At 41.9% G+C, this 17,306-nt stretch overlaps 1 protein-coding gene across 1 annotated transcript; it reads right to left on the bottom strand.

Moving 5' to 3' along the window:
- On the bottom strand, positions 1 to 15,813 carry LOC121643218 (mucin-2). The gene is made up of 4 exons (XM_041990522.1): positions 15,677 to 15,813; positions 11,207 to 12,351; positions 5,016 to 7,069; positions 1 to 3,085 (listed from the first exon to the last, which is right to left on the bottom strand). The coding sequence occupies exons 2-4, from the start codon at positions 11,367 to 11,369 to the stop codon at positions 1,787 to 1,789; spliced, it is 3,516 nt and encodes a 1,171-aa protein (XP_041846456.1). The 5' UTR covers positions 11,370 to 12,351; positions 15,677 to 15,813; the 3' UTR covers positions 1 to 1,786.
- Between the last annotated feature and the right edge of the window lie 1,493 nt (positions 15,814 to 17,306).

Below are 17,306 nucleotides of genomic sequence, written 5' to 3'. Positions count from 1 at the left end.
CTCATAGATGTTTTATTTTGCATCAGATAATTCAGCAATCATACAGTTAAAGGATGAAACAGGAGTGGAATCATTCAAATGCAGTCATAGAATCATAAAACATGCTGGAAACTTTAACATTAATTATTTCTTTTTTTATGTTTGAGGATGTCTGTACTTTGTCCAGAGATGACCCAGGCTGAAATCAATCCATGCCAGTGATAGGTTTAATCCTGCTGAGGGAGCAAGTTCACCAAGTAGCAGGAGTTCCTGTCACTCAAAAGATACACAGAGTAAATATTTAGCAATGTGCTGATGCTTTTGGCCGGCGTGTCGGGGAATGATCTGTTGTGCTGGTGCAAGACAGGGCAAGGTGGGAATGGTGTAATGAGATTCTGCTGTTGAAACAGAAAGTTGTGGCAGCGGTTGGCGTTTGCAGGTCATTGCAAATTTTATGTCAACACGTTGCATTTTTTTTCCAGCCCTCTACAAGTTGTAAGTCTGACAGTAAAACAAGACATTTATCTATTTGATTTATCTATATGAGCAAATCAAGTTTATAACAATGCCAAGTTAGTCATTGAAATGGAATGACAAGTGCAAATCAAGTAGAAAAAGAACAGAGGTTGCAGAGACAACACATTAGAGTTTTATATGTGACTGGAAAACATACCATTCTGGTCTGTCTGGCAAACACTTCACAACACACAACGTTCTTCTAACCCTTGTATTCCACATAAAAATTCAACTTCTTACACCTCTCTGCTTCTGTAACATTCACTTTTGCTTCCAAACCGCATCCAGACAGGCTCTTTGTAAAAGACCAGTCTTTTAGTCTGCTCCTCAACAAAGATGTCGCTGATGCAAAGGTCATAACTATTGGCCACCATTACAAGCAACAAAACAAGCACACAAAATACAACAACTATGAAAACTTCCTCTTGAAGCATGTCCGCAGTGCTTGATGGAAAAGGCGTTTTAATCTCCGCAGAGCGCTTCCTGTTCAGCACTCCCCTCTTTTCTGTCCTTCTGTCTGAATTGGTCTGTAAAGCTTACATTCATTTAAATCAAGTTCAGTTTGTAGAGCAACATATATATATATATATATATATATACATTGTGTTAAAGTGATTATTGCACTGTGATCATTGTGAATTTGATTAATTTACACTGATTAAAATGAACTGGTGAATTCCTTTACTGTGTATAACGATACGAGTGGCATTGCTGTGTTTTTGTGATGGAAACTAAGGAATCAGTATTCATTATGAACTGACTGTATAGTCATTTTTATGTTATATTAAAACAACACAATGTGAATGCCTCAAACTAAGAACTGAACAGTCCATTGAACCTTCTTGTTTTAGGCGTCCCTTTAATGCCTTAAATTTTTTTCCCATTTTGACTTGTATCAGACCAACAAATATAATCATTCATATATGATTAATCAAATATGTTGTGCTGAAGGTTTGTTTGTGGTAAAGGTGTAAAAAGTATCATACTATTTTAAAATGAATTTCATTGTCTTTAGTTATGTTGCACTCTTTGGTATGTAAGAAGCGTACAAGCCACAGCAACTGTGTTTTATAAAAAGCTTGTTCTTGTCAGTCTATACTAGGCCTGTGAGCCAAAAGAAATACGAAAACTACTTTGGTACAACATTTACCGTGATCTAGGATCAGCAGGCAACATAAAGGAAAGGTAACTCTTCTAAAACTTTACCAGATACTCTTCCTCTGGGTGATTCAATGCCACAAAAGTCTATGAAAACTGAATTTTCTTTCTTATTTAACACACAGTAACACTCTCACAGGTCGGTGGAGACGGTGCTTCTCTTGACCCTCAGGCTCCCACCCCAGCCGCGGGGGCAGGTGTTGTAGGAGTGCAGGCCAGGCGACCGAAGGCCTGAGTCTTCAGACTCAACAGAGGCGTCCGAGTCGGTCAGAGAGCGGGTGTTGTAGAGCCGCACAGGTGAGCAGATTCTCTGAGTGGGAGTGGGAGGAGGACTGGTGAAAGTAGGAGACTGTGCCCCCAATGCTCGTGACTGGAAGTGGCTGATGGGTGGTTTGTGCCAGTCATGGTTGGCGTTTCCCACAGGTGAGATGGGGAGGTTGTGACCACTCAGTGCACCAGGTGAAGGGCTGTTTTTACGTTTGGCTGCATTGATAATATTTTTTGCCAGAAGCCGATGGTTGGTTTTAGAGTCTAGATTATTAACAATGGGAGACATGCAACAACTGTCTTTTGGTTGTGGGGGAGGAGAGGTGGCAGAGGATGTGTATAGAGGTTTAGTGGAAGGAAAGGAAGAATTGCTTTGAAAGAGTGCAGGTGACTGGGAACGTAAGCCGCATAGTGCACCAGAAGGAGATGTGCCTGTAGATGTTGGGGATGGTCTGGATGTGTTGATAGAGAAAGTGGAAGACTGTTTATTCTGGCTTGCTGATGGTGACTGACATCTTGATCCCCAAGGAGGCGTATGGGAGGGTCTGGATGTAGAACCAGAGGAAATGGTGGAAGACTTGATATTCTGGCACACTGCTGGGGACTGACATCTTGATCCCCAAGGAGGGGAGCATGGGGAAGTGGCTGTAGATGTTCTGGAGGGTCTTGTAGCAGAAAAAGAGGCAGTAGTGGAGGACTTGTTCTGGCTCACCATTGGAGACTGGCATCGTGCACCCCAAGGAGGAGAAAGAGGATAATGAGTTTTAGAGATTTCGAGTGGTGTGAAAGCAGGGATGGAGGACGTGGTGGGGGGTTGATTGAGCATTGGAGACTGGCATCTTGAACCCCAAGGAGGAGAGCATGGAGAGGTGACTGCAGCCATTTGGGAAGGTCTAGGTGTAGAAGTGGAGGCAGCAGTGGGACACTGGATGTTCTGACCAATCATAGGTGACTGGCATCTTGTACTGCTAGGAGAGGTCACAGGAGAAATGACTGAGCGGATAGAGCCGCTGATGGTGGTGGAAGCTCGGTTTGTTTGCGGGCTGGAGGTCCAGATTCCACTGGTTGGGCCATCTGGGCTGCTGATACGTCTGGTGAGACTGGGTGTGCTGATTGGTGTGGGTGTCTTACTGGGAATTTCACCAGGGAAGGACTCCTTTGATGCCTGTTGGAACATGACATATAATTTTGATTTTGATTCTTGAAATAAGACATTTGAAAAAAAAACTACAGATTGTAAAATTAACTTGATATTGTATTATGCTACTTGTACACCATTGGACCAAATACACAAATGTCCTTAATCAAGTCCAATTTAAGGTTTAGATTTGACAATTACAGGATGTTTGTTCATTAACTGACCAATGTTGTCAGCTGTAAGACGTAAGAATCCATAAGAACAATTCAGTAATGGTGATAATTTATTCCCTTTTTAGATAAAATGGTATTTATGTGTTCAGTGTGAGCCCCAGATGCATTCGCAACATGTCTGTGTGTCCCCATCCCTCAGTAAGCCTGGATGCTTGCAAGGTTAGGCCCAGTCTTTAGTGTCCCTCTCAAGTTACCGTCATCTGGTCCTCCTGAGGTGGCTAACCTTTGCAGGGATATGAAGTTACTCAACTGAAGCAAGGGTTGAATTCCATCTTGTGTCCATACTAATTAAGCACTAACTATCTTTGCTTGGGATAATAATCTAAAGAGAATGTGTTGTGATAAATACTAAAGAGCAAGTATCAGTTTCTATGGACGTTCTAATCTTGTAAGATGAATGTTGGTGGTCATATTACAAAAGTTAAGTGCTTTGTTGGAAGAAATGTGACTCAGGTCAAGGGTTATAGCATTTGTCTTAATGCCTGAGCTCCTCAAAATCAACAAGACCAAACCACAGGTTCCTGTTACTGTTAGCGTTTAAAAATATCTTCTTGTAGAAAACTATAGTGGTAATTTCAGTGCTCAAAATGTCACATATTAAGTTCTGAAATGGACTCCTGGCACTTGTAAATTATTTGTGTATTTAAGAGAGACATCCTGGTGATAGCAGAAAAGAGATGAAAGTTACATAAAAATAAATAAATGGTGAAATCAGTGGCTGAGACAGGTCAAGTAAAGTTAGGAGACGAGGAAAAGGAGGAAGAAGTCACTGCAGAGTGTTAGCATAAAGGTTTAATGAAGGAAGGAAAGATTCAATCTTACAGAAAATACCAGTTATAAGAGACAGTATAACAGCAGAAAAGAGCAGTGAATCAAGTTGTTTAAAAATACACAGTCACAAACACTTTAGTCTGAGGAATTACTTCTGTAAGATGTAACAACAAGATACGTGTAGATTCATGATGCAAATTTAAATCCAGCCTGTAGATCTGAAACACAATAGCATCCAAACACACACCATATATTTAGGTAAAACATACTGGAAAGCAAAGTAAATTACCCTGAAGACATAAAGACGTAAAAGACTTCTCTTACTGCAACTTTCATGCCAGTGAGCGTCATTAAATTGCAAATCATAGATCATAAAGCAGATGCTAGACCATCTGTTAAAGTGCTTTGTGAAGCAGCAACATTATGGTGCCCAGTGGAAACAGTGTGAAGTTGTTTTCTTGTTTGAAAATGTTCTGAAAATGGATGTTTTTAAGTGCTTTTATGTTATCTGCTTTGGGGATATGAATTTATTTTGATTACACCAACACACAGTTTTAATTTTCCGAGGTTAATTATGGGTATGTGGATAATGAGGTAAAAATACAATTATACTATGTATTCACAGGTCACTTAAGGCTCATTGATTCCTAAATTATTGTACAATGTGCTGAGCAGTTCAGCCTTAGCTGAAATGACTGAGTGAGTAATTCATCTAATTCATCCAATGTTTCATGATAAGCATGACTGCAACAACTTTTCCTACATAAATCTAAAAGAGCAGGTACTAATAAAGGCACAAGAGGAACAAGGCACGAGTTTAAACAAAGTGCAGTAAATTTTAAAGCTAGTAAAAGATATTTCAGTTTTCAGCCATTTGTTTAATTTCTACATTATTTCCAGTTCCCCCAAAATGCACAAATTTTCTAAAAGTGGTAAAGAGAGGGTTTCCACACCTGTGGCATAATTCCTGCCTTCTTGGCAGAAAACGTGGGCCTTGGTGCCTGTACTCCCGACCGAGGAGAGGATACTCGCTCTGGAGAAAAGGCAGTCATAGGAGAACTGATTCTTGGATGTCCAGAAGCTGAATCTGATGCTCCTGTGGGACTAAGAGGCATTTGAGGAGACATGCTGTGGGTACTGAAGTGAGATGGAGGGTTGTTAGGCAGAGAAGTTTGTCTGGAGTAAGTATGGGTGGGAATAATGCTCTTGGCCTGTGGTGCTCCTCTGGGTAGGGTACTAATTGGGTCTTTAGCTGGGTTAAAGGTGAAGAGGGAAGAGTTAATCTGGTAAGGTCGGTGCCTTGAGAGGTCCATTTCTATCTTGGAGCAACCATTTTCCAAAGGAGGCGGTTCTGGAACCGTCTCTGGCAGAGCAGCTTTGGGCTGTGGTTTTTGTTTGACTGCTTGTTGGGCCTTTAGATTCTGTGAAAGCTGAGCGCTCATGTCAGAGTTTTTAGCAATGGCTTTCACCCTTCCAGGCATATTTGATGGGTAAACCCAAGATGGTGGCAGAGACATCGTAGGGGAGGGTGACCTAATTTTTCCTGCATTCTGATTCTCAAGAACATATTTCTCCATCCTGGACTGCCGCTTGGCAAACAGCTCAGCCCCTTTTCCAGACACATTGGAGAGATTCTGCTCTGGCCGGTGCTCCGTCCTTGGTCGGGTTCTTGAGCTCTTGAGACAGGAGGCCCACTCTGGAGCATTTGCTCCCTCCGCCCTGTCCTCTTCTTTGGCAAGGAAATTGGAGGCCTCTGCACCCAGAGCCAGTAGCTCCTCTTCTGATGCTGGCTCTGGCACAGATCTTAGTCCATGTTTCTTCCTTTCATCCACCCCTTGCACCAGCGAGAGCAGTTCAGGGTTTGGAGCTACCACTGGCTTCTCTTTGAATGTGAACATTGCCTTTCTACTAGCCCTCCTGGCGGCACTTTCTTCAAGTATTCCTGTTTTGATCGCTGTTATCAGCTTCTTCTCTCCAGCAGGCTGAGGAACAAAGGTGGAGGGCTTTGGTGCTATGGGAGGGCCACAGTGGGGCATGGGTGGATACTGAGAAACAGGGAAGTGGGATGGTGGAGGAGAGGAGGGGGACGTGGCAGGAGACATTGGAGGTGGACTTGAGTAGAAGCCCCGTGGGGGATGGTTCGTGAAGGCTGGCAGAGGAGGTGTGGGATATGACGGAGGCGGAGGTGGAGGTGAGAACATCACAGGTTGAGTCACAGTGGAAGCAGGGAGGGAAGGAGTGGAGTAAGACGGAGGAGGTGGGATGTCCATGACAGGACTGACTGCCTCTGGAGAGTGCACTGTGGGTGGTGAGAAAAAGGGCCTGGCAGTCCTATTTGTGATGGTGGTCGTCTGCTTGGATGAGGGTGAAGACACCCTCTCAGGCCCAGAGGTGCTGTGACAGCCATTAAGAAGATTTCCAACAGGAACTGGCTGTGTGTGGCCCCCATTTGTCTCAGCCTCCCTTTCAGCATGTTCCATCACGCCTGGATCAGTGTTATTGTTTCCCAGAGGAGTTTCATGCTTAATGTTGTCCTCTAACTCGTCATGAATTACATCTCTTCCCTCTTCCTCTTCCTCCTCCTCCTCTTTGACAGGGAGGAAATGTCTCTCTTGGATAACCTTATTTTCCATGTCTTCTTCTTTGTGGAAATCCTTTTCCGGCTCATCCATGATATCACCAGCAGAACACACACTTATAGGTGGGGAGATGAGTGGCTTGTTGTTCTTAAAGTTCAGGTCTTTATCCTTTTCCTCACTGCTCCTTTCGGTCCATGTTAGTTTGCTGGACAAGAGATGGCTTTTCCCATTCTCAGCTTTGACCTCTTCAGACCCCTGTCCACAGCTTTCGAGTGTGAAGGCGTTCACTCTCTGCTTACGCCTGTTGAAGAGCTGCACACCCTTGGAGCTGGAGTTGGAAGGGATGGTGAGCTGAGCAGCGATGATCTGACTTCTCACACGTGCCTCCTTCAGCTCCTTCTCTGATAAACTGGCACTCCTGGTCAGATCTGAAATGATGAGAGCAGGGGAAAAGGGTACAAAGCGTTTACTTAAAGAAATATCAGAGATGTTTGAACAACTGCAGAGGACTCCAACTTTTGTAGATTTGGAAATGTGCTTCTTTGCACAGACAAATCTGTTAAAATATTCCAAATTGCTTTTATGTAAAAAAAAATAACAATAATAATAACAAATATATAAATAAAAGAGAGAGACAGAGAGAGAGAGAGAGAGAACGAGGACAAATATTTAACAAGTCTTGGTTTTAATATTCTCTTTAAAAGCCAAAGAGCTGCTTCTGCGCCACATGGTTCTAATTGTTGTTTGCTGTGCTTTTGATTCCAACCAATCTAGCGAGAAAAATACGGCTCTGCGGACATTTGACTCAGCAGACTGGAGCTCTAGACAGTGAGCTAATAGACGTGGGCTGAGAAACATTTAGGAATAAACACTAATAAAAAGGCGCAACATGTTGAGGAAAGTTAATAAAAAAAGATCTAGGTCAGTAAACACTAAAGAAGGAGCTGACAATGACTGTCTTACATCAGTTATGCATTCTTTCTGATTATTTTAAAATTGTGTGATGAAACTTGGCTAGGTTAAAATTGATAGTTTGTTTTCTGAGCTTAAGAGCTCCCTTCCAGGCAATGGAACTATTTCCTCTACCATCTGCAGCAGTCCCTCCCTGAGCATTCCTTCACCGCTGAGAAAACTCCCCGCCTGCACTTCCAGCATGCCTTTGGTTTCTCTCTGTCGTTAATTTGTGCAGTACTGCAGCTGAAACCCTTAATGGATCATTTTTACAACCTTCACCCTCCTTAAATGACATTCTTTGATTGCTGTCTATAAACACACTATACAATCAACTGTTCCCATCTTAAATATAGTGACTGCATTAAACTTCAAAGCCGATGTAGAGGAAAACAAAAGCTCTGTGTAGGCTTCTTCTTCTATTTGTTTTTCCACCACAAATTAATTCAAAAACAGATACTCTTTGGTGAGCATTGCAAAGAAGAAGAAGTTGCTATGGTGACACATCTGGGAGGTTATTTATCTAATTCATGATCCTCCAGGACTTTTCTCAGACAGCTGACACAGCTTTCATTTCATAAGGCGATGGATCCTGACAGCTACATTATTAGATGCAGCCGAGTGCCAATCACAATAATTATGTATAAATCAAATAAAGCTGTCCTGCAGAGCGGATTCTGCATGTGGCTTTTCCTGGCACAGAGGACAAGCTTACACGATCGTGCCCTCAGTAAAAAAAGGAATATATTGCGTCTGCCATAGATTTTTACAGACTTTTAGCTTGCCCCTACAGTATTTGATTTCACCCTTTGCAAGGTAACCATGATTTCCTTTTACATAAACCCAGCTAAAGATTGAGCTCATGCATTTAATATGCCAACAGTATCCTAGTGCTCTTATGGGCTTTATAGTCAATTTTGATTTGACACATACAAAAATATATCCGTACTGATGTTGCTTTTGTCTGCGTTAGTTTAAACTATGTTAAATTATTCAGCCTGATCCAATAAAGATAAATGAACTAAATGGCACATATAACATGGATAAAACATTATCAGACAGCCTTTAAACAAGCAGTCCTCACACCACTATTGGCATAAGTATAAATCTCCGTCTTTTACACACTGCTGCAGAGAAATAAACCAACTTATCTTACATGTACTGACTAAATAATCAGAGCTTTTTTATCAGTGTTGTCAATAGAAATGAGAACTCCACCGGGATTTATTTTTACCAGTTATTTGCTGCTTATAATTCATGCTAACTGAATATACCGAAGCAGTGAGACTTGAAATGAAATGTCCTCACTGTAAACATCTACCTTGACTGGGAGCCGAGTTGGTTATCAAGTGACATGCAGGTGCAAATCCCATCAGTGACCAAAATACAAGTCATACTTATACTGAAGATAAACTTTCCTGTTAATATTTTAGCAGGTTGTAGTTAAATTAAATGAAGATGTTAACCAACCAGCCATAACCAATAGTAGGTGTTGTTAAAGTGGAGATGACATGCTGCTGGCCACATGTTGACTTGACTGCTCAAAAAGTTCAGAGGACTTTAATCAACATTTTCAGCTGCAAGTAAAAAAGATTTATGGAAGAGCAAAGCACAACTTTAAATCTTTACCTTTCCTCAAATAACAAACTCAGCTGCTCCTCTGTTAGAATTCAACACCATGAAACAGCCTCTAAGTTTTCAGAAAGTTTGCTTTTCTTGCCCTAGGACATCTGTGCCTAAGCCCTTACCTTTTTCATGTCAAAACTCAGACCGCCGCTGTGTTGTAGTACTTCCACAAGACTTTTCAATTTAACTGCGTCCGTTAGCTTCACACCCCCCTTTCTGGACCAAGACACGGGATCATATTTCTTTTTCTCCGCAGTCCGGCGGCACACAGACAGGCAGGGAGAGGAGGAGAGGAGGAAAGGGAGGAGGAGGTCTGTAGCTGGAGGCTGTGCTGTCTGTCACTCAGCCTCCAGCTTTGTTTCACATTTTCAAAATGTGCAGCACCACCTCCCCGTGCTTTTCACTAATTATTAAAACAGAAATGCCTGAGAGAAGAAAGCTGTTTCGGTAGAGTATCCATGTTGAAACTAAATTTTTTTTGTTTGTTTTTTTTATAGTCCTCATGAGATGTCCAGTCAATGGTAAGTATTGAGCAGCTTATCTCTGTAACGTCCTGTGATAGCAGGGGAGCGTTTGACCCTTGTTGCAATCTTTGAAGTGCAACCCAGAGATACTCCAGCTTATGTTTACATGGATTAGACCACTGAGGCTCCAGAGCTAAAGCACCTGACCCCTGCTGCCCCCCACGTCAGTCAGAATATGCCATGTGTGTTTATTGAGCATTCTCTCCAACAAAGTTTCTGCCCTCTTTGAACCCTTCTGGCCCTAAGCTCCAACCTGCAAAAGCAGGACAGGAATTTCCTGTCCTGATGCTAGAGCCTCTACATCATATCAACTAGCCCTCCTTTCTCTCCCACCTTCCACCTCTAACTTTCTCTATCTCATCACTCTGCCCTCTGTCCCTTCCCCTCATTCCTGTGCAGAAGAGGACAGACAGGAAAACTGCCCCCCTCTCTACAGCAGCAGGATTCAAGTCAGGAGGCCAACCCTGCATTTGTGTATCAAAGGTCAGATTACTCCATCGGATGTTATCTTTCTCCGGGTGATGGCTGTCGGGTGAGTGGGATGACAGCGCTGGCCCCCGTGGGTGATGTGTGAAGCAGTATGGAAAGGCAAGGATTAACAGTGGTCCTGGGATCTCACCAGACTGAGTACAACCTAAACTCTCATCGGATCTCATGGGGTAAATCAAAACCCAGCTCAGAGGTGGGAAACAAGCCCTGCTGCTCATATTCTAATTTTGTGCATTATGAAAAGTCTCAGTAGGGGGGCAGCTGACTTTTATCACAGCCTTTGTGTTGTTTTTAGTGATCTGAGGAAACTAATTAGTGAGTAATGAGTGATAGGAAGGGTGTTGGTAGCACAGAGACTGAGACTAGAAGCAAGTTATCTGAGTTTTCTATTACAATGCACAATGTAATTTTACTTTGAATAATGGACCTGACAGCCTTGTTGCCGCCCAGAGGAAGTCATCTTTCTTGCAGTAATTTCTGTGAACAAGTCTTAATTTTATCATGGCGTCTGACTCCCTCCCTCTCTTTTTTTTCCCTTTCTTTTTGAGAGGAGTTTATCTGTGAAAGTCAAGTTTCCAAACAGCTTTTCCCACAAGCATACCCATTATTGTCAGTGACTGTGTTGGATATTAAGAAAGCCCTTTAGCAGTGGTAAATGATTGCTTTTCCACTGCTGCTTCGGCAGCCTGTATTTTTAAGGCATGGAAACAGATGTCTCATCGAGGTCTACACTGTGTCAGATTTCACTGATGAGTCTTGACTGTCTGTTTTCACTATATACAGTCTCCTCTTCTCAGCTATATTTCCAGGTGTATACTTGTACTTTAAGCCACACTGTGGCCTTAAAGCAGCAAGCAAATGTTTTTACAACCACATTTCTGGATTGTAAAGTTAAAGAAGAGTTCTAATATACTTTCTTGCTGCTGCTTCGGCACCCAAATGAAGACAGAGTATACTACATTAACAAACACTCACTTGTTTTCCGGCTCATGTGCTCTTTGTTTAATCCAGTCTTCTCCCATGATGTGTTGTGGTCTGTCTCAGGGGTGTGCATATCTTGTCTTAGTTGGAGAGGTTTTCTCAGTCCTCCTGGACTCCAGCTCACCCCTCTCCTGATGGACATGTGTCCCTTTTCCATCACTCAGCACAATAAGATGCTTCTGTCTCTTTCCTCTGTCTGTTTTACTCCTTAGTGGTAGGCGGTGAATATGTTTAAATAAAACACCTAAAGGACAAGGAATAGAAGCAGCTCAGAGTTCCAGGTTGCTGCTTCCAGGCATGGCTCCTCTTTCAATAGTAATCCTTCCAAAAGTTGCCCCGCAGTCAGCTGAAATTTGACTGAAGAAGTGTGCTTTCACTTTGTTCCTCGTGAAGTATTATTCTTAGTCAATCTGGACCTCCCAGGAGGGTCAGCTCCGATGTGCCTTGGATGAGTTCCCATGGAAAACAGCCATAAAATTGCTCAAGTTTGTTGTGCTCTGTTGAAACTCTCAAAGAGGGTTGAGAAACTGTCCAGTTTTCTCTATTTGTAACTCCCTAGCACTCTATTTTTCTTTCCCAGAAGTGTTTCTTCCTCCTTTTTCTATTTTTGGTCACCAGAACATGGTTTTTGTTTGCATCTCAGTCTGCAGCCCACAGATTACTTTTCTTTCAAAGAAAAGGATCTGCACTTTATCTCAGAGATCATAAGTCTACAGTGACGTGAAAGGGAACTGTGCATATGGAGGCTTCCTGCTGTTAAGGTGCATGTGAGGAATAACATTTCACTCTGGAAAAGGTCAGTCCAGAGACTGTTTTCTATTCAGTGTTCAAAAGCACTCAGTCAGAGCTGCTTTATTCTCGTCTCCTGCTTGTTTCTCTTGCAGATTCAGTTTCTAAAATCAGGAGAGTTCACTTCTGTTTTTATCAAACATAGTTAAGGAATAAAGTTTATTTCTTTTCTGTGGTAGTCTTCATAAATATTAAGACACTGCAGCTAAGGATTATCATCAATTAGCTCTAATTCTTCACTATTTAGATTTTTATTTTGTTGTGGTTGTTCAGTCAGTCTGAAGTAGTTTTCAAGTAGATGGCAAGCCACGGTCCATTATCTAAACATTCTCTGTGTTCGTTTTTCTGTCCTGCAAAACAAAACAAAAAAAGAGAGAAATGTGCAGATTAAAATGCAGTTATGCAAGTCAAGCATTTAACTAAGCGTTCCTTTAGTTATTTCATGCAAATGTGACATTTACAAAGACAAAAGACGTTTCATCTGCCCACAACATTTCCATCATCACCCCTCTGTGTGATGTCGTGCTGCTTCATGACAAGGTTCAAACATTTTTCAGTGATGGTTTCAGAAAGGTTTGGCTTATGTGGGAACATTTAAACACTGAGTCTGGAAAAAATGATGAAGATTCACACTTTGAACTGGCTTCAAAAGGCAAAAATTGAAGGAAAAGAAATGATGTGATGCTTTTTTTAAGCGTCTGACTGAGATAAAAATCTGTGTTGTCTCCAAAGACAGAAAGAAGGCAGCAATTTATTGTGGTCTGAAATCTGCATTAAACCTGCTAAAAGTAGCTTTATTTCCCCTCAGGGTCTGTGATGTGATACAGCACACTGAGACAGTGAATGTAGATTTTTAATCTCCATGCAGTGTGAAGCAAAGATTATCCTATAAAGTATTTCAGTAGATCAGCAGTGTCATGTTCCTCCCTTCAAAGCTAATAAGGGCCACTGGCAAAGTTTGTAAAGATAAACCAATGTTTGCTCATGTTTCTCTGTGACCAAACTTGCCTCTCCTTGAAGCTGATCAGGACTGAATTTTGTTTTTGCTTTCGAGTCACCACTGTATCCCTCAGTAGCGGGAAGCCTGTGCAAAGAGACACACATAATCATGTGTAACACGCCTTTTCGGAGATTCCTTACAGGCAGCCACCCTCATCTTCATCTTTTCTTAAGGTGTGCAAACAGTGTAAACTTGTTTTAATCTCTTTTGTGTAGACCTCCAACAGAACAACAGTTCTTGACAAACTATGGGAAGACTACTCTTGTATCCCCCCTAAAGGCAATCATCACAAACAAAACAGCCCCACCTCCTTGCTGTAAGGAAACAAAAGTCCTCCACAGTTTCACTTACTGGCGTGATGCTGACGAGAGGAGATGAAGGCCAGCATTGTTCAAACACTTTGACAATAGCTCTTTGAATCTCCACAGATGTGTGATGCATGTTGGGATCAATCTGCATCTCATTTGGAAGCTTGATTAGTTTTCACCAAATAATTGTGCTGCACTGGGGGTTTGGATGCGTAATTTTTTTTTCTCATTAACAGTTGTCTTTGTTATACCAAATTGTCTTTTTTAGTGTGACCAGTAAAAAGAAAGGTTAACACATGTTGAGGAAGTATCCTAACACAGCATCTCCAGATTGCTTAAAATATGCTGAGATTACTATCTTTGATCCATGCTGAAAATATTTATTAACTTGCAGACAAAGAGCAGATGTGGGAAAATTCAAATTGACAGGAGCCAAGATGCAGACTTGAATCCAGCTCAGAAAACAAAACACCAACATATGGACATACTGAAATCTACATCTGCCCCACTCTGCTTATTTTCCTCTGCTTGTTCTTGTACAGCATGAGCATTGTATTTCTTCCAGATTGTCTTGTGATGTCTCACCCACTTGATCTTTTATCCACTCTCCACAACTGATGGTTTGATGTCACTCCCCACCTATTACCACCCCACCCCCAATTACCTTGAAGTTCAAAAGGTATTCTACAGTCCATCTGCTTTTCTTCCACCACTGCATGGTTTTCTTTTGCCACCCGCAATCCTCTGTAGTCAAAAATCAAGGATATAATTTACAATTTGGCCTGTAGGCCATTTCAGTTTGTAATCACAGAGTTCCTGTACATCATCAATAGATGATGGATTCATACAAGGACAGCAGATCCATCACACAGTGCTCTGCAGTGGCAATGACGCACAAAAGAAAGGTCTTTGGCCGCCACACAAACTGATATCATTCATTTATCCCTTATGGTCGTTTGTCTCATAGATTTATTACACATTTGCACCAAAAGCCAACTTGTAGATAGCATGTCAGCCACCTAATAACTCATTCACTGCACGCCTTTTCTCCTCTGGTGTGTCATCTGCACATCATCAGTTGCTTGGGTGTACATGTGTTGAAGTATGTGGGATGTGTCGGTGTTAGGTGAGCATGCGTCCCACCTATAGTCAGACTTGAAAAGGTGTATCAGTTACTGAGTTTGTAATGAGGCATCTCTTCACTACACTGACTGGCAAACTGTTCCCTCAGGGGCAAAGCTAGTGTGTGTCTGTTATCTCTTGCCCTTTGCCTGGATCCTTTACACTTCGGCATGCACGAACCATTGAGCTGTAAATGCTAAAGGGTTTTAGCAGAGCCCTTTGCTCCTTCTCTCTCTTGCTCAGACAAAGGGCCATTCAAGGGCTCCAGCAGCACCACAAAATAATTTTGGCTAGTGCTCCAAAATGGGCATTCCTGCCTCATGATTCCTCAGGAGACCGTGATAGTCAACAGGCCTCAGCTTGTGCTGGCTGATGACTGACATCAGAAGACACTGCAAGGCACTGGCTCTAATGAAACTGAAAAATGTCTCTTTCTGTTTATTTGTACTTTTCAGGGATTCCTGAGAGTACCATCATAAATCATGCAGTGGAGAGCTTTGTAATGAAGTGTCTGCATTATATGCACCTCATCCTACTCTCATAATTACAGGTGGAGAACTTCAAGAGACAAAGATAAATACTTGGAGTAAGGGTGTATGATCCTGTGCCAAGTGGGAGGAGCTTTGTAAAATAATCAGAGTAATCTTTCGAAAAACAGTTAGACATCAAAGGCTCAGCGCGCCAGCCTTTTTAAAATGTAAAATTCATGCAGGCATTATCAATACTGCAGGAGTAACTTGTAAAGTGGCATTGGCTTCTGTTGCCAAGCTGCTTACTTGCATTTCAAAGAAACTTGTGTCACAGCAAAACTAAAGAGGGATCATTTGCTAATGAATATATGGAATGTACACTGGGAAAAAAAACTCATTTTGCTCCCCTATAAAGCCGTTAACAGGCCTCACCTGTCGTGTTAACGGGTAGCAATTACCTATATGAGTAAGTAAATACAGTCTCCAGCCAGGACTTTAATTGGATGCACCCTCTAATGTTACAAAGTGCAGTTCAAGTCTATAACCTGGCTACACAGCAAGCTCTGCACACTCAGGACAACAGGCTTGGATATTAGTGCTAATGTAGCCAGTCAACCCCCCTCTGTAAGCCTGCACCCAGAGAAAAACAGCAGCCCCAGATGTTTGTCATCTACTCAAACAAAGACTTTCAAAGTCTCCCTCCTCTTCTGCTCCATTTCACTACATTGCCATGTCTCCCACGTCCCTCTTGCTCCAAACAAAGATTTTGTCTTACCCTCTGAAGATAAATATAACAGGCTGCAGGTGATCAAGTGTGCAGCGGTCAAAGCTTTGCAGTGACAGATAAAAGTCCAGGATTCGGTGCTCCTTCCTGTCCAGTGCGTGCTGGTTAGGTCATGCTGCTCACCTGTACTCCGGTGGGTCTGGCTGTGTGAGGCAAGGAGGGTGTGCACTGCCCCTTTTCAGTTCCTATCGCTCTGCATACACACCTCCCCCTTTTTTTACCTCTCTTCTCTCTCCTCCTGTGCGTTGCAGTCTCTCTCACTCAGTTTAGGCAGACGAAGGATGGGGTTGGGAAGGGGGGGTCAGCTGGAACACAGAAGGCTCTTTGTCTGGAATCTTTTCATATGGTTTCCTTCAAGCTTGCATACTGAACACATTATGGTATAATATATTTTCATATTGAAAGGAGGGATGTTGAGGGGCCGGTGGGCCCCACTCTGTTCTCCCCTCCTACCCCCTGACTTCTTCTTTCTTGACCCATTTTCCTGCCATGCACACCAGGCAGAAAAATCCAAATAAAGAGTGAAAACTTTGCAGGAAAAATGTCAGATTAAATTCCTGTTAAGCCCACAGAATTAGGTGATTCTGCTTGTTTATCTTAAAGATGATAATATGATGATTAAAAGTCAAATTACAGAAAATTATTTCCTCTAAAGAAACATAAAACCACATTGAGCTATTTACTCTGTATGCAGATTACCCTTCCACTGTTATTAAATGACCAAACAGAAAACTACAAACAGATAAAGATTATATTACAGACCATGTTTACTAAACGGTTCACACAGGAGATACAAATAATTCCCAAGTTTCTTTCTTTTTTTTTTTTTTTAAATGCCTTCTAATTTATTTTGGCTTATATATGAACATGAAAACAGTACATGTAAACAGAGTCAGCACAGCAGGTCAGCCTTTCATCCTGAAACCGTGGTGTGCACCAAAGGAAGCTCAGTTTCTCTTGAGACATGAGTTCTCCTGAGACAAACTTTTTAGATGGAAAGCAGCACCTACCCATGTTCAGTTGAATCTTAGAGGGCAGTATGGCAGTCGACTGGGGTTGAATGCCAGAATGGCCACCGGGTGCAGTCCAGAAAGTTGTGCTATTTGCGCATATCAAGAACATGCTGAATTGCCTTCCAGATAAAATATATATTTAACTTTTGAGGTGTTTGTCCTGTGACAAAAGATTAAAGAGTATTAAATCCTGTCGATTCAGTGTTTTTGCTTCTGAAAGTTTCTGAGTGAAAAGACACAGATGTAGCCTAAATAAAGCTGCAGCAAAGTCACAAACTGTTTAAATTCTCCAGATTGTAAGGTGAGGAGTTTCAATGTTGCTTTAATCCACTTTAGCATCTGAAACACTGAACCATCGTTTACAAGAGGAAATTAGATAATTATGTTCCATGATACCTTGGGGCACCAACTTTCAAAGCAACACTACATTCTTTTCAACTTGGATTTATTTGGGGACAAGAAGATGCGTGTGAGCAGTATCAGTGAGCAGCTTGTGACAACACCTATCATTTCTGTGGCTTTTTCTTTACTTATTTGAACTTCCAACTTGGATAAGAAAGTTAAATTTCATGTTCTGCTTCATAGCTATAATGTGCATTAATAATTAC

Source organism: Melanotaenia boesemani, chromosome 7 (genome assembly GCF_017639745.1).
Source record: "Melanotaenia boesemani isolate fMelBoe1 chromosome 7, fMelBoe1.pri, whole genome shotgun sequence".
NCBI lineage: Eukaryota > Metazoa > Chordata > Actinopteri > Atheriniformes > Melanotaeniidae > Melanotaenia > Melanotaenia boesemani.
Note: the sequence above shows the minus strand (reverse complement) of the source record. Positions and strands in the feature narration are given on the sequence as shown.